The sequence below is a fragment of the Salmo trutta genome, chromosome 14 (assembly GCF_901001165.1).
Source record: "Salmo trutta chromosome 14, fSalTru1.1, whole genome shotgun sequence".
In the NCBI taxonomy this organism is placed as follows: Eukaryota; Metazoa; Chordata; class Actinopteri; order Salmoniformes; family Salmonidae; genus Salmo; species Salmo trutta.
In genome coordinates, this window is record NC_042970.1 from 79,220,507 (window position 1) to 79,246,185 (window position 25,679).

The following is a 25,679-nucleotide window of genomic DNA, read 5'->3' on the forward strand; positions in this document are numbered from 1 at the left end:
AGGAATTAATGCAGTTCCTGTTTGTGAGATTTACAGGAAGTATACTGGTCAGATACAGTTTGTATCGTCATGGTTACAATACTGTCCAAACAGACAATCATAGAGGCACCCTTTTCATCAAAGAGTAGCTAGAAGTTACCCCTAACCACAGATACAGGGTCAGATTTTATTTGCATCCCCCTAATGGTTAAGGTTAGGATTAGGTTACTTGATTCTAGATCTGTGGTTAAGGGCAACTTCAGCCTCAAACGTCAAGCTTCACCTTCCTTCACACAAAATGGCCAATACAGTGGTCCCTCTGCAACAGTGAATTATCTACAATAGAAATAGAATGGCTCAGTCCTCAGTCTTTCACCTATTGGGATTTTCCTCTGTTTCGTTGTTTTAACGATCCACAGTTTTCCCTTTACGATGTTTCGCCCACATCCTGCAATTCTCCTCCCCCTTTTGAAGGTTCCAGTTATATGGCCCCTCCTACTTATGTTTACATCAACACTCTAGGTCAGAGGTTACTATAAATAGTGATTTGGACCTTGGTTGACATTTTCTGTTTTACGAGGGAGCTCACGGTCAGGTCAACGTTGATATCTGTATCTGTGGTGTAAAGATTTGTAAAAAAATGGGAGTGTCCAGCATCCCCATAATTCAAACCTTCGTTGTAGGATGACGTTGCTATTGCATTTCTAGCCAATAGTCAACATTATGATTCAGCGTGACTAAGCTGGTCCTAGATCATTGTCCCAACAGGCCGTTGGTCACAGTCAAGGTCATGATTTGCGGTTGATAATCTGATCCTAGATCAGTGCCTCTTAACATAGAGCGCACCAGTCAAGCGCACCAGTCAAGCCTACAACTCAGATGGTGAAAGATTGATCCTAGAGCTGTGCATACCAGGCTATGAACACCAGTTACTTAGAGCATCACGACTCATCCTAGATCATTAACCCCGACCACACCCAAGGCCTCAGGTCAAGAAAGATTCAGAGTCTAAACTGATCCTGGATCAGGCCAGCAGAGCCTCCCCCTCCTCCACCCAGAGCAGGTCCAGGGCCTCAGCCTGCCTCTGTTCTCGCTGGTGGATCCTGCGGAGGCGGAGGATGTACAGCAGAATGGCCAGCAGGACCACCAGGATACAGGCAAAAAACAGGTAGTGGTTGTAGACGAAGGAGGAACGCAGCCAGTTGGAGTGGCCCTGTTTAAATGACTCTGCCTGGAGGTCCCTGTTAGAGAGGAGAGAGAGAGAGAGATAGATTAATAACAGACAAAACACAGACAGACACACACACAAGAAGTGTCTACTGACCTGAGAGGCAGGAAGCGTGTCTTAAACAGGATGGCTCCCAGGGTCCACTGCACCTCCTTGTCATAGACCAGCTGAGCAGTCTTCAGGCCGGGGTAGTCCTTAGGGAACCTGAAGCCTGAGTGGAGCACCTGGAACATCCAGGCTGACTTAAAACACTGGTACCTGGACAGGGAGAGAGGTGGTGGATGAGGTGAGGTATGCTGAGGTAAGGTATGCTCAATATGCATTCTGTTTTTATTAGATAGGCATTTCCATTTCCAGACAGATGGACGTAGATGAATATCTATTAGACATATGGAGTACAGCAGTAGACAGGGTAACTGAGTTTACAGATGGTAGTAGATGAATATCTATTAGACATATGGAGTACAGCAGTAGACAGGGTAACTGGGTTTACAGATGGTAGTAGATGAATATCTATTAGACATATGGAGTACAGCAGTAGACAGGGTAACTGGGTTTACAGATGGTAGTAGATGAATATCTATTAGACATATGGAGTACAGCAGTAGACAGGGTAACTGGGTTTACAGATGGTAGTAGATGAATATCTATTAGACATATGGAGTACAGCAGTAGACAGGGTAACTGGGTTTACAGATGGTAGTAGATGAATATCTATTAGACATATGGAGTACAGCAGTAGACAGGGTAACTGGGTTTACAGATGGTAGTAGATGAATATCTATTAGACATATGGAGTACAGCAGTAGACAGGGTAACTGGGTTTACAGATGGTAGTAGATGAATATCTATTAGACATATGGAGTACAGCAGTAGACAGGGTAACTGGGTTTACAGATGGTAGTAGATGAATATCTATTAGACATATGGAGTACAGCAGTAGACAGGGTAACTGGGTTTACAGATGGTAGTAGATGAATATCTATTAGACATATGGAGTACAGCAGTAGACAGGGTAACTGGGTTTACAGATGGTAGTAGATGAATATCTATTAGACATATGGAGTACAGCAGTAGACAGGGTAACTGGGTTTACAGATGGTAGTAGATGAATATCTATTAGACATATGGAGTACAGCAGTAGACAGGGTAACTGGGTTTACAGATGGTAGTAGATGAATATCTATTAGACATATGGAGTACAGCAGTAGACAGGGTAACTGGGTTTACAGATGGTAGTAGATGAATATCTATTAGACATATGGAGTACAGCAGTAGACAGGGTAACTGGGTTTACAGATGGTAGTAGATGAATATCTATTAGACATATGGAGTACAGCAGTAGACAGGGTAACTGGGTTTACAGATGGTAGTAGATGAATATCTATTAGACATATGGAGTACAGCAGTAGACAGGGTAACTGGGTTTACAGATGGTAGTAGATGAATATCTATTAGACATATGGAGTACAGCAGTAGACAGGGTAACTGGGTTTACAGATGGTAGTAGATGAATATCTATTAGACATATGGAGTACAGCAGTAGACAGGGTAACTGGGTTTACAGATGGTAGTAGATGAATATCTATTAGACATATGGAGTACAGCAGTAGACAGGGTAACTGGGTTTACAGATGGTAGTAGATGAATATCTATTAGACATATGGAGTACAGCAGTAGACAGGGTAACTGGGTTTACAGATGGTAGTAGATGAATATCTATTAGACATATGGAGTACAGCAGTAGACAGGGTAACTGGGTTTACAGATGGTAGTAGATGAATATCTATTAGACATATGGAGTACAGCAGTAGACAGGGTAACTGGGTTTACAGATGGTAGTAGATGAATATCTATTAGACATATGGAGTACAGCAGTAGACAGGGTAACTGGGTTTACAGATGGTAGTAGATGAATATCTATTAGACATATGGAGTACAGCAGTAGACAGGGTAACTGGGTTTACAGATGGTAGTAGATGAATATCTATTAGACATATGGAGTACAGCAGTAGACAGGGTAACTGGGTTTACAGATGGTAGTAGATGAATATCTATTAGACATATGGAGTACAGCAGTAGACAGGGTAACTGGGTTTACAGATGGTAGTAGATGAATATCTATTAGACATATGGAGTACAGCAGTAGACAGGGTAACTGGGTTTACAGATGGTAGTAGATGAATATCTATTAGACATATGGAGTACAGCAGTAGACAGGGTAACTGGGTTTACAGATGGTAGTAGATGAATATCTATTAGACATATGGAGTACAGCAGTAGACAGGGTAACTGGGTTTACAGATGGTAGTAGATGAATATCTATTAGACATATGGAGTACAGCAGTAGACAGGGTAACTGGGTTTACAGATGGTAGTAGATGAATATCTATTAGACATATGGAGTACAGCAGTAGACAGGGTAACTGGGTTTCTTACTTCAGTCTGGAGGAGTCCGCTTGTTTAGAGAACAGCTTGCTGTCTAGACGCTTCGTCAGGGTTGACCACTTGGTGGCACAATAGTCCTGCAGACAGACCGACAGGAGAGAACGGAGTTACTTCCTGGAAAGATCTCTTGGCGATATAAGAGCTTAAAAGACAGCCTGTTCCCAGATCTGTTTGTGCTATCGTTCCAACTCCTCATCATGCCAAACCTGACAAGGAGTGGCGTGACGACACAGACTGGTACCAGGCTAACTTGAAAAGAATGACAAACAAGTAATTTTCTTGCCTTTCACAAAACCAATATTTTCCCTTAGATTTCTTAGGCAGTGCACAGAAAGGTACCAAGGAAACATATTTTTTGTTGAAAAAAAAATCAGGACCAAGAGAGCTAGCTGGGGAGAAACCTAACCTGCCTAGGTAATGACAGAGGAAACCCAGGTCTAGAATATCTGATCATGATAAGTTCTAGAATGATGAGCTGTGGTTACCGTGGCAGCCTTGGAGTACTTGGCGCTGTCGTACGGTCCCCCCATCCTCAGTACATCCTCGGTGCAGTAGAAGAACTCAGAGAAGCCGTAGAACTCTGAGTTGCTGTAGTCAATGGGGGCCTGGTACACCCCCCTGGGGGATCCCATGGTGCCATTGTGGAGACCCAGGAAAGGCCTGACTGCCCCCTGGCACCGCGCCCAGTCCCCCTGCCCTCTCAGGTGGACCGCACGCCCATACCGACGCACCACGTCTGATAGGCCGACAGGGAGGCACGGGTCCGTAAGGGGCGTGGCTTCCATCATGCCTGTCTGATCGCCTGTCAGCCTGGAGGACAACCAGGAAGTGACATGAAGGAAGGGATAGTCAGTCGATCAATCAATCATTGACTTCTCACACTCAAGGTGTTGAGATGAAGTTGATGAATTTAAGAAGGTTTATGCAAGTGTGAATGTGTCTGTATGTATGTATGTATGTATGTATGTACGTATGTACAGTGCCTTTGGTAAGTATTCAGACCCCTTGACATTTTCCATATTTTGTTACATTACAGCCTTATTCTAAAATGTATTCAAAATAAATTAATAAATTAATAAAATACTACTTGAGTAAAAGTCAACAATTATTTGGTTTTAAATATACTTAAGTATCAAAAGTAAAAACATAAATCATTTCACATTCCTTATATTAAGCATACCAGACGAGTACCATTTTCTTTTTTTAAGGATAGCCAGGGGTACACTCCAACACTCAGACATAACTTACAAACAAAGCATTTGTGTTTAGTGAGTCCGTCAGATCAGAGGCAGTAGGGATGACCAGGGATGTTCTCTTGATAAGTGTGTGAATTGGACCATTTTCTAAATGTAATTAATACTTTTGGATGTCAGGGAAAATGTATGGAGTAAAAAGTACATTATTTTCTTTAGAAATGTAGTGAAGTAAAAGTGAAAGTAGTTAAAAATATAAATAGTAAAGTAAAGTACAGACACCCAAAAAAACTACTTTAAGTAGTACTTTAAAGTATCTTTACGCCACAAATTTTTTATAACTTAGCAAACATTTCTAAAAACCTGTTTGCTTTATCATTATGGGGTATTGTGTGTAGATTGATTAAGAAAAAAAGTCAAGGGGTCTGAATACTTTCCAAAGACACTGTATGTATGTATATATATATATATATATATATATGTGTCTTGCTCTCTCTGCGTCCGTGTGTGTGTCCCCCTGCCGGTCCTACCTGTTCTTGGTGATGGTTGAGTTGACCAGCTGGTCTTCGTAGCGTTGTCGAGCCATGTTCCCCCCGAAGCCCAGGAATGTGGTGACATATACACGGTAGACGTGCTGTGTGTGCTCTGAATCACAGCCCAGGTTAAACTCTGCCAGCAGGCTCTTACCAGACTCCTCCTGTGGAGGAAGACAGACAACCACATACATGACTTCAACCATAAAATCATGCTCTGGGGTGAAGTTTCCCCTAGGTACCTATCTAGAATCAGCTTCCCCTTCCCAATTCTAACCTTAACCCTTAGTGCGGAAAATGCTAAACTGGCCCAAGATCAGTAGCAACTTCACCCTACTCCTTTAATAATAGCTTTGTAAAGATCTTGGCGTTAAATTATTTGCGATAAATGGGAGATTCATAAAGGCACCAAATGGAAGAAAACACATGGAAACAGAGGACTACCTGAATGTGTCCAATAAGAAATGCTCATGTTCATTTTTCCGTTACAAAACGTTTCTCTACGGTGTGCCCTAATGAATACGACCCTGGTGTGGAGAATCAGGACGCAGACATTATCTCCAATACATGGTATGGTTTACTAAACCCTAACATTAGGCCTACCAGTATACACAACAGCCAGTCATACCACACAAATAGAATGAGAACGCTAGAGAATACTAGCTCTCAGGTGGATCCTTCCTTACCTGTTCAGGTGAACTGAAGTGGACCGCGCTAGGCACCTCATAGGCTATCTGCAGCGAGGCTCCGCCCATGTCCATGATGCCCACCGTACGCCGCCGGCTAATTGGGTGATGGTTCTGTGACCCTGTAGTGACCTCCACCATTGCATCATCTTCTAGGAAAAGTAAGAATTGAGTGTCAGTCAGGTGGGTAACCGGTCAAATGTAGGTACGCATTACATTTTTTATCCAGTCTGTTCAAAAGGAAAATGCATGTCCATATATACAAACCCCGGCATCACCCTTTGGCAAACAAACAATCAGATGCTGTCAAATCTGGTTCATCATCATAATTAGCTAGTCAGATTCAGTCTTTTACGATTATCATGTCACACTGCGCAATGTTACCAAATAAAAATATCATCCTGGCCAGATTTTACAACTTGCTTCAGTTCTGTATTTGATTTGCGCATGTGAGTGAAGTGAGTTAGTAAAAACTGAAAGTAAGGGAGAACCGGGACGAAAGTAACACTGTTTTTTTCCCCAATTACTCAGAGATCGATAGAGCTAGAGACACCATATTTTATGACACACAACTTATATATGTCCTCTACCATTAGCAACTGTAATAGCACTTCTAGGGTAAATTAGTTGAAATGAAATAGACAGAGAACACAGAACTACCCCAACATTACTTTTGTACCTGCCAACAGGGAGGGAGTAACACAGCTTTGGTATGGAAATAACAGCTGGGGAGAAGTGCACAATATCTACAGTATCTTATCTCCATGTTCCTAGTTTCAACAAACGTACCATCGGCCATCATTTCATGTTTGTGTCGATTTTAATAATTAATGCTATAGGTTCGTAATTTCTGAAAATTAACCAACCACAATATTAAAAATGGGACTAAAATGGATCACATAATAACTATATTAACCATCATTTTCTCATCTCACTTTAATGGTCCGTAGTAGATGTTGTTCACAATAATCAGTGACTATTCATGATTAGCTCTACCAATCAGGTGCGCTGCAGCTGTCCTTGTCATGCGCGCTTCTCGTGTCTTGATCGAATAAACGACTTCATTCTCTTCACAAACGGAAAGATCATCATGCTCATCACATTTCCATGGCGTGACAGAAGGTAACTGACCACCAGAATATATATAAGATATACATTTTTAACCACTAACCTGCCGATAAAAGTTTACGTGAAAAGCTGATCCGTCAAGTCAATTGATTAAGGCAGAATTGTAATGATGTCATATCATTTTCAAACAGTCCGTCACATGTTAAAATATTTTGCTAACATTATAAAAGCAATATTAACTAGAGGAAGAGACAATGGCCTGTGCTTAGAAGTTAAAATAAAGTAATCCTTCTAAACCCCCCCCAAAAAAGATATAGATGTACTATTGTAAAGTGGTTGTTCCACTGGATATCATAAGGTGAATGCACCAATATGGAAGTCGCTCTGGATAAGAGCGTCTGCTAAATGTATGTAAATGTAAAATAAATATGTTTGGAACCTTAAAACCCCTAAACAACTCTACAGCCGGAAAACACTTCCGGGTCGGTATTTTTAAACATCACTCAAAACCACTTTTTGTTAATAACTCGGCGAAACATTTTCAGACTGGGTTGTTATTTTGCAGGGAGCTCATCCTCTGCATTAGGAACGTGCTGACTTCACTACGTCCTTATAGCTTCTGTGTTACTTTCGCCCTGGCTCTCCCCCTATGCATCTTAGAAATAGTTTTCGCATACAAACTTTATGTTCGAACTCAGAATCAAATAGGCTTCCCCAAAATAACACGCTGTGGTAGAACGTTTATTTTGATTGATAAATGCTGAAAATGGCCATCAGGCAGCCTGATTTCAGATGTGTCCATGTAAACAGGATTATCAGGAAAACCGTTCTTCTTACGGCGCATGTAGGCTAAACGTTTAAATGAAACTATTATATTCATCTGACCATTCACAATAATAGCATTGTGTGCATACTCAGTGCCGGCCGTGTTCCTATTGGTCGGTCACCGGGATGAGCTCGTAACACCCCCACACTATACGATAAAGGCAAATCAATTCTGACACTGCTAGAACTTTGTCAGAGCCTACGACCGCACGTGGCGTTACTTACTAGACCCGGTCACACTGAATGAGCCAAGACGGCCGATAATCGTTTACGACCTAAGAATTTGCCCACGACGTGAACCTTTTGTTTGGGACGGCAAAATCGTGGCATAACATGGCTAAAATCGTCATCTGCGAAGGCCTTAAAAAACTAGCCTTGAGACACGGGTATAGCCGCCATGTGTGGCATCTAACGCCCTATAAAATGGTGGCTACCGATATGTTTCAGGCCTACAGCTAAGCCATAACTCTATATAAAATCCAGCCTCATCCTTTGCAGTGGACAAACAAGTGACATCATCAACGAAGCCATATCCTCACACTCACCATACTCTGCATGGTCAAAGCGTCCCAACACAAAGTTAATACCAATCCATGCATACACACCTGTGGGCAGAAAGACAGTGTTAACATTAACGCCACAAAACACACACAGAGGACAGGTGCAGTATATTAGAGCATTTGGCCTTTTTTCACACCAATATATACACATTCAGCAGACACTTATCAAAAGCCACTTAGTCAAGCATGGATACAGTTTATGTATGTGTGATCCCAGGAATCGATCAGTGTCTAGGTATAACTGTACCCTATTCCCATCAGGCTCACAGCTCTCTGTCTCACCTTCCTGTTTCCCAGAGATCACCTCTGCATGGGAGCTGGAGAACAGGAAGTCAAACTCCACTGGAACATCTCTTACCAGGTCCTCCAGGATAGCAGCCTGCTGACTGGGATGGGGGAGGGAAGTGACATGGGGAGAAATAAACACACTTTTTAAACCGCTGTTAGAGATGTATAAATCAATGCCCTAAACCTCCCACAGATCTCTAGGGGGGATCCTGTGCTTGACCCCCAGCTGACCCTTGAACCCTGACAAAGTGGAGGTGGAGGGCTGAGGCCTACCTCTCAGGCAGCAGTCTCATGCCAGCAGTACAGAGGATATAGAGAGGAGTTTCCTTGTGTTTCTTCCTGGGGACATGGGTGGCAGCGAAGGAAAGGAGGGGGTGGAGGTAGTCACTGGCCTTGGCTGGGCTCAGCGCCATGGTGGAAATACCTGGAGAGGAAAGGAGAGAAAGAGAGAAGCGAGAGAGCTTAGCGATAGCTGAGTTGAGGAGGAGATAGTGGCCTTGGCTGGGGTGTAACAGGACAGATTTACTATTTCTACTGTAAATTCTACTGTTCATTTAGTGGGAACAAAGCAGCTGCTAACTGCTTAGCAATTGTGGTCCTACTCAGTCCCAGTGTGTTCAGGTATCAGGCCAATAGGAGGTAATGGAAAGAATGTTGAGATAACGAGCAGGTTGAGGACATGTGTACGTGTGGCCTGACAACATGGGAAAACACAGGTAGAAACCCTCCACACTGTGTGACAGCTAACTTATTCTGGGGTACCAAGCCCCCATACATGGTGAACATGTAGGTAACTACCAAAATAAAAAGGAAACACTTGAGTAAATGAGGGACACAAAGTATACCGAGAGCAGGTGCTTCCACCCAAATGTGGTTCCTGAGTTAATTAAGCAATTAACATCCCATCATGCTTAGGGTCATGTAGAAAAACACCCAGTTGCTCATTATTTTGGCTACCATGGCTAGAACAAGAGGCTCTCAGTGACATTGAAAAAGGGGTCCCAAAGGAGCTTAGTGGGTTTAAAGTGTGTGTGTGTGTTCAGATCTCAACCCAATTGAACACTTATGGGAGATTCTTGGGATGCACCTGAGACAGCGTTTTCCACCACCACCAAAAACATAAAATTAAGGAATTTCTAATGGAAGATCCCTCCAGTAGAGTTCCAGACACAGATTGTAGAATCTGTTCTGGCAGTTGTAATGGCTCAACACCCTACTAAGACAAATTCTGTTGGCGTTTCCTGTATTTTGGCACAGGTAATTAGCTACTGTATCTTAGCTCGCTCTGTACCAGAGGTGAAGACGTAGAGGGGCATCTGACAGAGTAAAGACAACGTGTTTCTGCTGTGATGTGGCAACGGCATTGGTGAGGATAACATCCTTTTCTCCTGGTCATTCAACAGTTCGGTTGTTCTCTGCTGTTATTGTACCTCCACTCTTTCCTGGCCTAACCCTCCTCACCAGGTTTGATCTTCTTGACCACAGGGTGGCGGTCGTGGTCCCTCATCTGCCTGATGTCCAGCAGGGTGTGGAGGTTTCCATGGTGAGGGGGCCAGTAGTACACATACACCCTGGAGCCGCTGCTGCCGCAGTCCACCACGATCCCATAGTTTAGAGCTGCGTTGGTGACATCGGTAGCCTCCATGGTCTCCACAGATGAGAGGTATCTAGGGGTAGCGGGGGGGAGATGGAGAGAGAAACATGTTAGACACCATACAATTACACTATGAATGCAGAGTCTGGGTTGACTTAGTAGTAGTACAGTGCAAACACTTTGCCTGTTGTGTTTGTTTTTGTTTGTGTGCGCCTGTTTGTCTCTCGCTCTCTCTTTGTCATTCTGTCTGTCCGTTCATCTGACGTCTCACTCACTTGTTGACCTGTCCCCTGTGGCGCTGGGGCCCCCAGAGCTCAGTCTGGTAGACCCCCAGGAAAACCAGGGCAGAGCAGGTGAGGAACACCAGGAAGAAGGCCCTTTGCCTGGGAACACAGCCCAGAGACAGCAAGGACACACTGCAGTACCAGGAGGCTGGCAGGCATGAGAAAGTGATCCTGGAGGAGGAGGGGAGGTTTTCATTACTTTCATAGATATAGCCTACAACAACATAACGCATGGACACGCGCAGTTATTGCATTACTAGTTCTGTATAACATAACACTGTGGTAACATTTCAAACAATCATAAACATTAGACCTCTTCACCTAAACACATGCTGACATTGTCCTTTAAGACCATTATTATACCAGTGTGCCGATTCAGTTTTTGTTCAATTTTTTTTTATATCCTCTCTGATCCACCACCTGGGAAGAGAGTTTATGGACACACCAACCCCGGTCTAGCTCTAGACACACCACCCCCGGTCTAGCTCTAGACACACCACCCCCGGTCCAGCTCTAGACACACCACCCCCGGTCCAGCTCTAGACACACCACCCCGGTCCAGCTCTAGACACACCACCCCCGGTCCAGCTCTAGGACACACCACCCCCCGGTCCAGCTCTAGACACACCACCCCCGGTCCAGCTCTAGACACACCCCCCCCGGTCCAGCTCTAGACACACCACCCCCGGTCCAGCTCTAGACACACCACCCCCGGTCCAGCTCTAGACACACCACCCCCGGTCCAGCTCTAGACACACCACCCCCGGTCCAGCTCTAGACACACCACCCCCGGTCCAGCTCTAGACACACCACCCCCGGTCCAGCTCTAGACACACCACCCCCGGTCCGCTCTAGACACACCACCCCCGGTCCAGCTCTAGACACACCACCCCCGGTCCAGCTCTAGACACACCACCCCCGGTCCAGCTCTAGACACACCACCCCCGGTCCAGCTCTAGACACACCACCCCCGGTCCAGCTCTAGACACACCACCCCCGGTCCAGCTCTAGACACACCACCCCCGGTCCAGCTCTAGACACACCACCCCCGGTCCAGCTCTAGACACACCACCCCCGGTCCAGCTCTAGACACACCACCCCCGGTCCAGCTCTAGACAGACACCCCCGGTCCAGCTCTAGACACACCACCCCCGGTCCAGCTCTAGACACACCACCCCCGGTCCAGCTCTAGACACACCACCCCCGGTCCAGCTCTAGACACACCACCCCCGGTCTAGCTCTAGACACACCACCCCCGGTCTAGCTCTAGACACACCACCCCCGGTCTAGCTCTAGACACACCACCCCCGGTCTAGCTCTAGACACACCACCCCCGGTCTAGCTCTAGACACACCACCCCCGGTCTAGCTCTAGACACACCACCCCCGGTCTAGCTCTAGACACACCACCCCCGGTCTAGCTCTAGACACACCACCCCCGGTCTAGCTCTAGACACACCACCCCCGGTCTAGCTCTAGACACACCACCCCCGGTCCAGCTCTAGACACACCACCCCCGGTCCAGCTCTAGACACACCACCCCCGGTCCAGCTCTAGACACACCACCCCCGGTCCAGCTCTAGACACACCACCCCCGTTCCAGCTCTAGACACACCACCCCCGATCCAGCTCTAGACATATCCCTGTATTTCGATGGATGGTTATCCTACAAGGTTGGAGATTTGAGCTAGATTGGCTAATAATACAACCCACAAATAAAGTGTGTGTTACCTTGCCATATGTCCAAGCAGCAAGACCTAGCAGCAGAGTTAGCTGGCTGTCACCTCCTCATGGTTGGGAACGTACTGCGTGGAGCCAGGTGTTGCTTTCCCCTGGTGATCTGGAGAGGACATAGAGATAGTCACGTCGGAAGAAAAGTCAGTCACCATGTATCCCTTCAAGTTAGTTGTGGACATGAAACATAGGTAGCTAGGCCTATCATTTGTAAATCAGAGGCACCAAGGAACAGCCAACTAGCTAGATAATGTTGAGTTCAAGCAGTGTCAACAGGAATAGATACAGTACATGCATGTGCAGTAGAAACGCACCCTCCTACCTCTGCCCAGACTGGTCTCATACACTAGACGTAACATAGTAAACGAAAACCTGGGCAACTCAAATTAGTATGATATGTTACGTTTGGTATGGTAACATAAGGAAAAAACAAAAAGTGTGGTTGGTCAGGGTGGGCGTAGAACGCGAACTTCCAGCAACCCAAAGGTTGCGCGTTCGAATCTCATCACGGACAACTTTAGCCTCTATGAATATGAGAGAAGTAGACTCCTTTCTTGTCGTAAACATGTAGGCTCACTTTTTGTGAACAGTCCCATCACAAGTCAGAATGTTGAAAGAAAAAAATATTTGAATGCACATTACCGGTTGTCTGCTGATTTATCCTTATGTAGAAGGTAATCTGAAGCAAAATATGTACAAAATAGTGTTATTAACTAGACTTTCTGTACGCTGGTCTGTATATCAGTTTGTATTTTCAATGCAGACGCAATTCGCACGCAACTAGCACAAAATGTCAACAACGGCCAAGTTTAACCGAAGCACAGACTGAATGTTGTCCCACGCAATCAGTTGGCAAATTTCACAAGCACTTACAGCTGATTGTGAGGGAATGTGCTTTGGTCTATAATGTTTGGTTACATTCGGCTATTGTTTACATTTTGTGCATCACGTGAAATATGTCAGGAGATGGAAAATACACATGACAGAACCTTCCAGTGCCGCAAAAACTCGGGTAAACAATTGTATTTTATTTATTTAACAATACTTTACTGTGTACATTTGATCCCCACTACTTTCCGTTCAAAGGACAACCTGTAAAGTAACCTCAAATACATTTTTTATCAACATTCTGGCTTGTAGAGACTATGGAGTCTTTTTTACAGCGACTTCTTTCAAACTGATTATCCATGGAGAAACCATGGCAACAGTTTGATGTTTAGGCAACTTTGCAAGTACTTACTACCATTAGCTACTTTGCATGTTAGCTAACCCTTCCACTTACCATTTAACTTTACACCTAACCCTAACTTCTAGCCTAGCTAACGTTAGCCACCTAGCTAACGAATTGCAATTCGTAAAATATCATACGAAATAGATGGTCATCCACACATTATTACATACCATACTTTACACCCCCCCAGTTGCTCTGCCAATTAGTTCATCTATTATTTAAACAGTGTTTTACGTTATGTAAGATGTATTACTTGCCAGTAAATTGTTAGCTCTACAAGCTAAACTAATCTCAATTCACCCACTGGTTGCAATTTAACAAAGAATGAATATGTGGCCTGTGCAGAGAATTTGTATTGACATTGCGATTTGGATTAACTAAAACTAGAACAACAATACTGATAACTAACCGGCTTCCGGTGAATGTTACAGCTGTAGCCAGGTGGCTAGATATAGCCATACATTGTGACATTGTCACCGTACCAAACTCACTTTGATACAAATTAACGCTGGCCGTCATACCAGTCGTTTTAATCACGGGTGGATCCTACCCCTGAATCACAGATTAACGACAAAATCAATTTTCTTCGAACGAGATTAATCTTCATCCAGGAAAATAAAATAAAAAAACATTTAAATCCATCAGATGACGTATCTTCCGGTATCCGACGTGGCCACGTCACGGAACACGGCGCTGTCCAATGTGCTGAATGATGCCCCCGTGTGGTGCGTGCGATTTGTACAATCATGTTTGACCAATGCATATTGATATTGGTTAGTTTAAAATCTATAGCTGTTATATATCTTTTGATATGTATTATTTATCTGCCTACATTTACATTCTTGCATCGCTTCCATTGCATGCACAGTGAGCCTGTCATGCATCATTTCACGCAGTAATTTCACAGTGGACAGAACAGTGATGACCTTCGAAGCCAGTGTTGGGGACACATTTTAATATAGCTAAACCCTGTTAGCAATACGCGCTGATGCATGTCATTGGAATCAAATGATTGACCTTGGTGGTGATTACACATACCCTGGATTCGGCAACAACTGCAGTAAAACATGTGACTGCTGTGGTTACGAAAATGGAGCTTATAAAATTGTCACTGCCACACCATTGCCGACCTTCCACATCCCTCCCCTTTGGTCTATTCCCGCCTTATTTTATGAATAATTACACGGCAAATCAGCCAATCGCTGGGATTCATCCTATATTTCATAAGGATTGACTGATGAAGTACACAATCATGTAACCGTTTCCGGAGTGACTCACTGACAAGCCCTCTCCAGTCCGCCAAGTGCATTATTCCCCTTGCCGACTTTAGCCTCCCCTTGAGTCACAGTGTCGGTCTGGTGGGGCCCGTTCTCGGCTAGAGCTACCCTCGACAACCCACAAGATATTGGCGGCGAAAGTGTCGACTTTGAGAAGAGGAGACACCGAGGAATAACCGCGCAACTTGGATTTAACTATATCGTCTCTGCATGGAAGCGAATGGTTTCGTGTCCAGGCGGGTGGACACACCAAGCGTCGATGCCGGGGTTACTGCTGGAGCTGCAGGGGCAGACATTCGATGGCTCAGCGGGAGGATTTTGGATGCTACGGAGGGGTTTGTTGGTGGTCTGTCACCGCCACGGATAACAGCGGAACCGGACTTTGCTGCGGTGTTGCAACTTCGAGCAGCCCCAGAGCCCACGGTGTCTGCTACGGAGACCGAAATAGACTACGAGGGGCTCCCCCAGGGTGTAGCCACCAGTACACACATGTTAGCCGGCGCCGTGGCTGGCATCATGGAACACTGCCTAATGTATCCCATCGACTGTGTTAAGGTAAAAGAACAAAGGTTAAATAAAAAACGAATTACTTAATGACATGTTGGCTAAGTAGTCAACATGAAAAATTCGCCTTTAGCCAGGCGCTTGATTGCTATTGTGTAGCTAAGCTTGTAACGTCAGTTACCGGTGTCTGAGGCTAGCTAGCTGTTCCCAATTATTTCAGAATGGAAAGAGGGGAGGAATAGTTAACTAATTATGTAGATACATCACGTCTTCACACAAGTGTTGCTAAAATAACACATATACACATTCCCCAGTGACATGTACGTTGTCAGAAGAGCCACCAGTAGTTGTTTAAATTGCTAACTGTTTGTTAGCTAATCGTGTTATTCAGAATCTCAGCCGTTGTTGACACAAATTCCGTTGGTAGGCCCAAGCCTGAGCTCGAGTAGGTTGCTAACTAGCGACGGTGAAAGTGACATGTCGCAAAATAATGATTTAGGCTGCTAGTTTAGTTTATTTTTCAATGTAGTCGTACTTTTAAACCAAGGTTAATAATTACCCGCGTTAGCTAACTTCCTAATGTTAGCTGACCGACAGCGCGCTAGCACACGACAGGAGCCAGCCAGGTTACGTCGCAAATATGTACATTGAGAAGTGTGTAATGAAACGTTAGCTACCTAACCAAGTATCACACGAAGTGCTCTTATATACCTATGTAGGGCCTCGTTAGTTGTACACACTTGCCTCACACTGTATACATCCCTAATCTCCCGACTATAATGCATTGAAGCTTGTCTATCTAACTATATGACACAGGTTTGTTTTGGAGCAGCAACACTAGCTAATACTATAAAGGCACATACGGTTGTTATGCCTGTCATCAAATCCATATTTGTAGCCAGCTAGGCTAGATCATTGCATAATCACCACTTTGTTTCATAATCCTCTGGAAAGGTGAAAGTATTTGGTTAGTGTTGGTTAAAGTGTATGTTGGTCACAAGGCCCTGGATTGGAGACACTCAATAGACTCCTCTGTCTACTCACTGATGTCAGCTGGGCTGCTGTTGTTGCACATGATTAGAAGTTTTTCCTTGAGTTATTACCGTTGGAGGGTTCACTGAAACAGAACTGCAGATAATGGTATCCATTCTATAAAATAGATATATTTGATTCTCAACTCAACATGGAGTTTTTGGTTCATCCTGTGCCCTATTTGCATAGCTAGGTTGTGTATCTGAACTTTGTCCAGCCACTGACTGATCCAACTAGTTTGAGTTTAAACAGGGTTTGGCACCTGTTGGCTGTCCTCACCCCTGACCTCTCACCACCTGGACAGATGAATAGGTTGTAGGGTGAGAATGAGAATCTCAACTGAACACCTATAACCTCTGTTACTTTATAATCCTGCCCCATACTATCATAATAGACCCTTTGGTCTAGAATACCTAGTGTTTTCAGAAAGAACATGGAGTAGCCAGCCAAATAGAAAAAGTAGCAAGGCAGGCTCCCCCGGGCTGGGGGTGCTAAGCTTTTTATTTTTATCTACTTTGGTGGCCTCTGGTACTGTACATTCTAATGCTATATTGTATTTTCAACCAGCAACCATCACAAAATAACTTAGTTTTTTATGGTGTTAGTTTCATCAGCTGCTGTACAATATGATGTAAAACACAGGGAAACAAAATATTTTGACTGCACTGGCCCTTTAATAAAGAATCCTGTAAGAGTCTGACTTCCACGGGCTTCAAGCTTCCACCCCTGTCCTGTACAACCATGGTACACCCATACATACCCTTTGGTCTAGAATACCCCTGTCCTGTACAACCATGGTACACCCATACATACCCTTTGGTCTAGAATACCCCTGTCCTGTACAACCATGGTACACCCATACATACCCTTTGGTCTAGAATACCCCTGTCCTGTACAACCATGGTACACCCATACATACCCTTTGGTCTAGAATACCCCTGTCCTGTACAACCATGGTACACCCATACATACCCTTTGGTCTAGAATACCCCTGTCCTGTACAACCATGGTACACCCATACATACCCTTTGGTCTAGAATACCCCTGTCCTGCACAACCATGGTACACCCATACATACCCTTTGGTCTAGAATACCCCTGTCCTGTACAACCATGGTCTCTGCTTTTGTCCCTGGGCAGTCTGCCTTAAATCAGTTATTAATGGCTGAAAGCTTTGGAGCCCTGGCCAACCATAAGGCCCGTCATGTACAGTGCCTTCAGGAAGAATTCATACCTCTTGGCTTATTCCACATTTTGTGTTAGACTGAAATTCCAAATTGATTTAATTACTTTATTCTCACCCATCTACACACAATACCCCATATTGACAAAGTGAAACAGGTTCTTAGAGATGTTTGCAAATTTATTGAAAATGAAATGCATAAATATCTCATTTTACATAAGTAGTCACAACACTGAGTCAATAAATGTTATAGTGACATTTGGCTGTAGTTATATCTGTGTGTCTTTCTGGGTAAGTCTCTAAGAGCATGTATTATTAAAAAAATTCTCCAGCTCAGTCAAATTGGTGGTTTATCATTGCTAGACAGCCATTTTCAGGTCTTGCCTTAGATTTTCAAGATGATTTTTAAGTCAAAACTGTAACTAGGCCACTCAGGAACATTCTATATCATATTGGTAAGCAACTCCAGTGTACATTTGGCCTTGTGCTTTAGGTTATTGTCCTGCTGAAAGGTGAATTTGTCTCTCAGCAGACTGAATAGGGTTTTCCTATAGGTTTTTGCTTGTGCTTAGCTCTATTCTGCTTTAGTTTTATCCCCCCAAAAACTCCCTATTCCTTGCCAATGACAAGCATACCCATAACATGATGTAGCCACCACCATGCTTGAAAATATTAAGTGGTACTCGGTGAGGTATGTGTTGTGATGGATTTGCCCCAAACTGAATGCTTTATATTAGGACATACAGTTAATTTCATTACCACATTTTTGGGGAATTTTACTTTAATGCCTTATTGCAAACAGGATGCATGTTTTGGATTGTTTTTAATTCTGTATAGGCATCCTTATTTTCACTCTGTCATTTAGGTTAGTATTGTGGAGTAACTACAAGTTTGTTGATCCATCTTCAGTTTTCTTCTATCGCAGCCGTTAAATTCTGCACCTGTTTTAAAGTCACCGTTGGCCTCATTGTGAAATCCCTGAGCGGTTTCCTTTGTCTCCGGCAACTGAGAAGGAAGTATCTTTGTAGTGACTGGGTGTATTGATAAACCATCCAAAGTGTAATTAATAACTTCACCATGCTCAAAGGGATATTCAATGTCTGTTTTTTTTTTGTTTTTTTTACCCATCTACTAATGGGTGCCCTTCTTTGCGAGGCATTGGAAAACCTCCCTGTTCTTTTGTTTGAAATTCACTGCTTGACTGAGGGACCTTACAATTACCTGTATGTGTGGGGTACAGAGATGAGGTAGTCTTTCAGAAATCACGTTAAACACTATTATTGCACATGTTTAAGTCCATGTAACTTATTTGATGACTTAAGCACATTTTTACTCCTTAATGTATTTTGGCTTGCCTTAACAAAGGGTTTGAATACTTATTGACTTGACATTTCAGCATATTGTGTGTAGGCCAGTGACACAATCTACATTTGAATCCAATTTAAGTTGAGGCTGTAGTACAATAAAATGTGGAAAAAGTCAAGGGGTGTGAATACTGTCTGAAGGCAAGGCACTGTATTTTCACTGTTCTGACCTTTTCAGAATCAATCTTGACTGTTGCACACTTGCCTGTCACTGATTTACTAGGGACATGTCTCAAGTCATTGGGTTGTTGTAAGGCTGATAATGGTGGTCATGGGCTAGTTAGAGACTACTACTTCCTCGTTTGATCTGGTTTATTTTCCTAGCCCAGAGTCCTGCCTTGTTGAAACGGTACTCTGACAGACGTCACTCATGGGTAAATAAAGGAACTTGCGTTGGCGCTCCTTCCTTCCTCTCTCTCGCTGTTTCCTCCATAGATTTTCAAAATAACAATTTCCTCATTGCTGCTGGGACCTTTTACAAGGTTTGTCTCTGTCTCAAATGGCAGCGTATTCTTATTCCTTCAAAAGTAGTGCACTATTCAGGGTACAGGGTGCTGTAACACTGGCCTGTGGGTGCCATTTAGGACACACTCGCCCTGTTCTGAGCTGAGGAGCAGTTTCTCTCCACTGCCCGCCCGTTTGGTTCCTGTTGAATATGACCCAGGACTTCTAAAGGGCCTGCCCTTTAGCTAGAAGTTATCTAGCTTGGCACCGTACCAGTTGGCCTGTGGGTGCCGTAACGCCGGGCCTGTGGGTGCCGTAACGCCGGGCCTGTGGGTGCCGTAACGCCGGGCCTGTGGGTGCCGTAACGCCGGTTGACCTGAGCCTGGCATCATCGGTGTAGTTGCAGGATTTCCAGTTAGGCCCATTCAGCTACAGTACAGAAACTATTTCAGAAAGCTGCCAATGGAGATGTAATGCACTGCCAGTTGGAGGCGTGATCACACTAGACCTTTAAGTGATTAACAATCATTCTTGGTATGAATTAATGGACGATGCTAGTAGCTTATAAATGTGCTATTGGATCTGATGAGACCGTTTATATTGAGATCACTGTGACAGCGAAGAGGACTGGCAGTTGCCAAGCCATGAGGATCATAGCCCTAAAACACTTGACAGCAAACCATGGTAACGAGTGTTTTGTAACAACCATGATGACGGGTGTTATAACGGCCATGATGACGGGTGCTGTAACGGCCATGATGACGGGTGCTGTAACGGCCATGATGACGGGTGCTGTAACGGCCATGATGACGGGTGCTGTAACGGCCATGAGCGCTTGAGTTGAGTATAAACCAACATGAAGTGTCAATGGCAGCCACGACAACCATGACTTTCCTCACAAGACGAGGCCAAACAGTTTTTTGCGCATCCCAAATGGCACCATATTCCTTCTATAGTGCACTACTTGACCAAGGCCCTTACAGTAGGTCTCCAGTCAGAGGTAGTGAAATATAGGCTATGCAACAGGGTGACATTTGGGATACAACTGTTCTCATACAGGAGAGGAGACCACTAATATGTTGAGCTGGTTTCCCCATCCTGTGTACTGTACTCTGGTGTCACTCTGTTGGTGTCACTCTGTTGCTGCACGGGCTGTGGCCTGCCTGGACTGCAAATCTAGGGCTTCTCAATATAATGGAGAGACGAGAAGGACGAGAGAGACGAGGACAGGAAATGATTCAGAAAGGGGGGACTTTCCCAGGGGATTCAGCTGTGTTAGGTTAACCCCTATCCTTTCATTTCCCCCTGAAGCTGGACTCTCAGGTGTCTGTCTATACCAGGGTAATGCTAAGTCTGCAGTTCTGATGTTTACATTTCCTGAAGAGGAGAGGAGTGGGGGATGAAAGTACCGTTGTTGCTGTAGACACAACGCAAACATAGCACGTGTGTGTGTGTGTGTGTGCGCACTGCAACTTCCACAGGGCGTAGATGACACCGCATGTGAAAATGACCAGGGCAGTAAAATGAACATGGTAGTACGTGTGATTGTGTAGAGATGGTGTTGACTGTTAGCTCAGTGTTTCTAGTAACAGGGGTTGGAGTGGGATGCCAAGGACAGACTGGTGTTGAGGTCTATCTAACAGTGTTGTATTGGTTCTGAGAATTGGTGAGGTGCCGAAATGGCCTTTAAACTGTAAGGCCTGTGCTATCTGTCGTTGTGAAAAACCCCACTTGAAACAACTTTAGAAACAATGAAAGTTGGGGCCGTCTTTTAGGGTCTTGTGTAAAAAAATATATATATATGTATATGACAACAAAACACTGTTTCTCCACATTCATTCTGACTTTCCGTTTCCCAGAAGTGTGTGTAGTCATGAGTGGGAATTTCCATCCCTGCCCTCCAGAAGTCATTTCCCCACCCTTCCATCTTGGTGTCCTCTGTGATTGGATACAGGAGGCTATTCTACTCTTGACGCAATCTCAGAAGTTTGGTTATTTCTCCATCCTTCCCATACAGAGCATTATTCTGTTGTGACACAGTGACTGGTGCCCTGTTGACAGAGGAAGGGTGGAACCCAGTAGCCTCAGGCCTTGTTATTATGTCTTGGCATTGTGATGCGTCTACCTACCTAACTGACTTTGAGCCAGTAAACGCGAACATACTGCTAGGCTATACAGAGAACCGTCTAGTGTATTGCACCTGGTGAACTGCACTGTGACTGCACTCTTACTTTTCACATATCAGTTGACCCACTAATTAGCTGAACTTTGAAAGAGTTGATTGACCATGCGTTGATGCCCTTTCCTCTCGTTTCTCCCGCCCCCTCTTCTGCATTCTTTCTGTCCCTCTCCTCCCCCTTTATCCCTCCTTATCTTCCCTCCCTCTCTCTCTCCAGACGCGGATGCAGAGCCTGCAGCCCCAGCCGGGGGCGCGTTACCGTAACGTGATGGACGCGCTACGTCAGATCGTGCGTACCGAGGGGGTGTGGCGACCTGTGAGGGGGCTGAACGTCATGGCGATAGGGGCGGGGCCAGCCCATGCTCTGTACTTCGCCTGTTATGAGAAACTCAAGTTCTCACTCAGCAATGTGGTCCACCCGGGAGCTAACAGCCACTTTGCTAATGGTACGGCGTTACAGCCACACATTCACTGAGACATTGACATGTGCATACATACTGTACCTTAGAGGTATTAGCAATGTTGCTAATTTGACCAACGGTCACTGAGAGACCGACACATTAAGGAAAAGTATGAAGGAAAGTTGCAACATCCACTGCTATGTGTTTTTGGCTAACTGCACTGGTAACCAACCATCTCTCTACCCTCTCTGCTGTCTCTTTCTAACAGGAATGGCAGGCTGCATGGCCACTGTACTCCATGATGCAATCATGAACCCAGCAGAAGGTAAAACTGTGTGCATACTTTGTTTGTGTGTGTGCGTGCATACTTTGTGTGTGTGTGTGTGCGTGCATACTTTGTGTGTGTGTGTGCAGGGGTCGGGTTAACGCAGGATTCTTTTTCATGCAGAAAAGGGAAGATAAAACGCTAAATAAATATCTTACTGTGTTTTGCAAACGCAGATCTAAATTGCTTATTGTAAATTCTGGTCCAAATCATGAATGTAAAAGGAGTAGTTTCATGCTTCAGTTGCACTTCACCCTGATGAAATAATATATCTTCTCTTGTCATTGGATCACCAGACAGCGCTCTGACTGATGTGTAGGATACCATTCTCCGGTCATTTCCTCTGGTGTCATTTTTCTCCGGTAGAAAGTTAAATTGCAAGATTAACTTTAAGTAAAACCTTGGGAAATGTAGCTGCTACATTCTTTCACTAGCTAGATTTCCCTCCAACTGGTGACAGATTCTCATGTGAATATTGTAAAATCTGCTTTTCCCTCCACCAGAGATGTTTCCATCAAATTGACTTGTTGCTGATTAAAGGCTGCCTGATTACGTAGTGTACATACAAATTACTTTTGCCGTTAAAAAATCCATGTTAAATGGGTTTCCATCGCATATTCAACTCTACTGGTGGTTTTGTCAAAACAACTGTTGCGTTACATTGAGAATGTGGCCATGTCCGCTCTAGCCAACAGCTGGTAGATACCGCGTGGGTATAGCTTACATTAGAGCTCTGCTACCAGACCCGAGCCCGACGGGTCCCGACATTAAGGTTAGGGCCGTGTAGGGCCTGTTTCTTCATCAGTAACTAGGGTACGGGCAGGGCTCGGGGATCATTAAATCCATCACTAACATTTTGATGTGGAGTCATTTGCTCGTGCTCTGCTGCGCAGTACAGTGATATCTGGCTAATATCATAACGTGGTGTCAAGTGTTTCATCACCAAATATAAAACAGGAGGGATTATTTTACAGAAAATAATAATAATAATCCTTGAGTTTTATCGGAGTATAGAGTGAGGAAATGTAGCTAACAGCTAACTGCTATCTCATGTCTCTTCATTAAGCAGAGCAGCCCAAGCGGAGCAGTTGCTATGGATACTCGGTGCAGCCATGCGCGGAGTGCATGCAGAGCGAGCTGTGCGCAGGGAGTGAATGACAGACAGAGAGGAGCAGTTTATGGATTTCCTAACAGAGTTATTTCTGATTTTGGGCAGGGCGAGGCCGGGCTTACATTTGGCAGAAGCAAGCGGGCCTGGCTAGGGCTTGTGCTGAAAATTATTCATTCACGTGCAGGGCTCTAGCCTATATGATGAGATTATTTTGGACAAAATAGCAAGATTATTTTAATTTGTCAAACGGCAGCCAAGCATCGATCATCATGTCACCAGAATAAGACCCCCGGTATGTCCTTGTGACCTAAATAATGATTGTGCTGTATCTGAACTGTCTTGCTAAGCTAAACTATTAGAATCCTTGATTCATTCTCAGCAAAGCTCTTTCTTATATTTGAAATGTATTCTAAATGTACATCAGTCTGGTTATAGACCAGGTCATAGCACTATGTCTGCTGCATCCCTCCTTGATGTGGTTAACTCTATGGCTAAAAGGCAACATTGTGCTGCCCTCTTCATTGACCTTTCGATACTGTTGATCACTCACTGCCAATTCGGAGGCTTTCCTCAATTGGCCTAGACCAGCCTGCTTGTAACTGGTTTAAAAATTACTTAACAGATAGAACTCAATGTGTATCAGTTTTCCTGGATATTACAAAAGGTGTCCCGCAGGGGTGGATTCTGGGCCCTGTACTTTTTACTGTTTACATTAGCAATATCGACGTGTCTGTTAAAAAAAAAAAAACTGTAACCTGCACTTGTATGCCGGTAATATGGTTGTTTATGCGATTTCCCCTACGGTTGACCAGCCGCTATCTGAACAACAGTCTGCCGTCATTGTATGGTTCCCTGTAGCTCAGTTGGTAGAGCATGGTGTTTGCAACACATGGTGTTTGCAATGCCAGGGTTGTGGGTTCGATTCCCACGGGGGGCCAGTACGGGGGGAATAAAAATGTATGAAATGAAATCTATGCATTCACTACTGTAAGTCGCTCTGGATAAGAGCGTCTGCTAAATTACTTAAATGTAAATTGTATTACAGAAACTTTATTGACCTGAAATTAGTATTGAATACAGGTCAAACTAAGCACATGTTGTTCTCTGGAGCACATATAAAAAATAGCTCTGATTTAAGCATGCATTTTGGATGGTGTCCATATTGATTGTGTCCCTGCTTACAAATATCTGGGCATCTGGATAGATGAAAAGCTGTCTTTTAAAAAGCATATTGATAGTAAAAAAGCTGAGAATAAATATGGTCTTCTGTAGAAGTAGGTCCTGCCTCTGGCTAAATAGCAGAAAGCAGGTTATTCAGTCGACGTTCCTATGGGTCGTAGCCTATGGCGCCGACATCTGTATGATGAAGCTGCCACTTCATTAAAGCCGTTAGATGCTGTTTGTCATAGCGCACTGCGCTTTATTACGGGTGACAATTTTAGTGCTCGTCACTGCATTCTTCTGATGTCGCGTAGGTTCATACATTGCTATGTTATTCATTTCCAATTTGTAAGTCGCTCTGGATAAGAGCGTCTGCTAAATGACTTAAATGTAAATGTAAAGCCCTTTTTACAAAAAGTCCCCACTGTACCTAACATCTTCACTAAACTTTAGACATGCGCGTTACCACACCCAGTCTCAGGGATGGTTAACTCTGAAAATTCCTTTGGTCTCTACAGAGTTAGGTAAATCAGCTTTTAGTTTTTTGTTCCACAATGAGGTGCAATCTTCAAAATGTTGTTGAATGTGATGTTCTGGTGCCTCTATGGCCATTCAGAAAGCTGATTGAAGACCTAATTAATGATGAATGTGTTTGTTTATGACCATGTTGTTCTCTCTACTTGCATTTTGTATCTATAGTCATGTTTTTTTTTCTGTAATTCAAGGCACATCGGTTAAACAGACCTTGGTCTCAGTATGACTCTGATAAAATAAAGGTTAAAGAAAATATTGGAAAAGAGCATCAAGCTCATCACTGTGCACTTTCACCACCCTGTGAAGTTCATGGTAACTTATTTCATCTGTAGCCTGATAAACTGCATGCTGTCCTAACGAGTCTTAGTGAGAGGACCACACATGTCATCACGTTACTCCACGTTTACTTCAATATGATGGTTGTTATATCAATATCTGCACATAAGCGTTTCCATCACCATTTCTGGCACAAGTCATTCTACAGAGACAGATTCCACCTTGTCTAGCGGGTTTTA

General features: G+C 44.1%; 2 protein-coding genes across 6 annotated transcripts in view; one reads left to right on the forward strand and one right to left on the reverse strand.

Moving 5' to 3' along the window:
- On the reverse strand, window positions 1-16,746 carry LOC115147516 (ectonucleoside triphosphate diphosphohydrolase 7-like). 5 transcript variants are annotated; one of them, XM_029689749.1, is made up of 13 exons: window positions 16,476-16,746; window positions 12,417-12,525; window positions 10,678-10,857; window positions 10,270-10,475; window positions 9,082-9,232; window positions 8,803-8,906; window positions 8,506-8,565; window positions 6,068-6,219; window positions 5,379-5,545; window positions 4,141-4,465; window positions 3,647-3,732; window positions 1,304-1,465; window positions 1-1,220 (listed from the first exon to the last, which is right to left on the reverse strand). In XM_029689749.1, the coding sequence occupies exons 2-13, from the start codon at window positions 12,422-12,424 to the stop codon at window positions 1,004-1,006; spliced, it is 1,818 nt and encodes a 605-aa protein (XP_029545609.1). In that variant the 5' UTR covers window positions 12,425-12,525; window positions 16,476-16,746; the 3' UTR covers window positions 1-1,003. The 5 variants fall into 5 exon arrangements, with proteins under 5 accessions (XP_029545609.1, XP_029545611.1, XP_029545607.1 ...); XM_029689751.1 differs by lacking the exon at window positions 16,476-16,746 and adding an exon at window positions 14,142-14,402 and having other exon boundaries at window positions 6,068-6,216; XM_029689747.1 differs by lacking the exon at window positions 16,476-16,746 and adding an exon at window positions 14,142-14,402.
- Window positions 14,850-25,679, forward strand: part of LOC115147519 (mitoferrin-2) — a 16,661-nt gene continuing 5,831 nt past the window's right edge. Inside the window, exons 1-3 of the mRNA XM_029689758.1 lie at window positions 14,850-15,482; window positions 21,850-22,078; window positions 22,302-22,358. Of these exons, the coding sequence (XP_029545618.1) occupies window positions 15,138-15,482; window positions 21,850-22,078; window positions 22,302-22,358 (631 nt within the window). The 5' untranslated portion in view covers window positions 14,850-15,137. The remainder of the gene's footprint in view (window positions 15,483-21,849; window positions 22,079-22,301; window positions 22,359-25,679) is intronic.

What these genes read in the sequence shown, in the direction of transcription:
- LOC115147516 (XM_029689749.1), bottom strand. An exon ending in ATGAGACTGCTGCCTGAGAG is followed by an intron (nt 8,907 to 9,081) that starts GTAGGCCTCAGC and finishes CCCCCATCCCAG; the next exon opens with TCAGCAGGCTGCTATCCTGG. An exon ending in ACACGCTTCCTGCCTCTCAG is followed by an intron (nt 1,221 to 1,303) that starts GTCAGTAGACAC and finishes CCTCTCTAACAG; the next exon opens with GGACCTCCAGGCAGAGTCAT.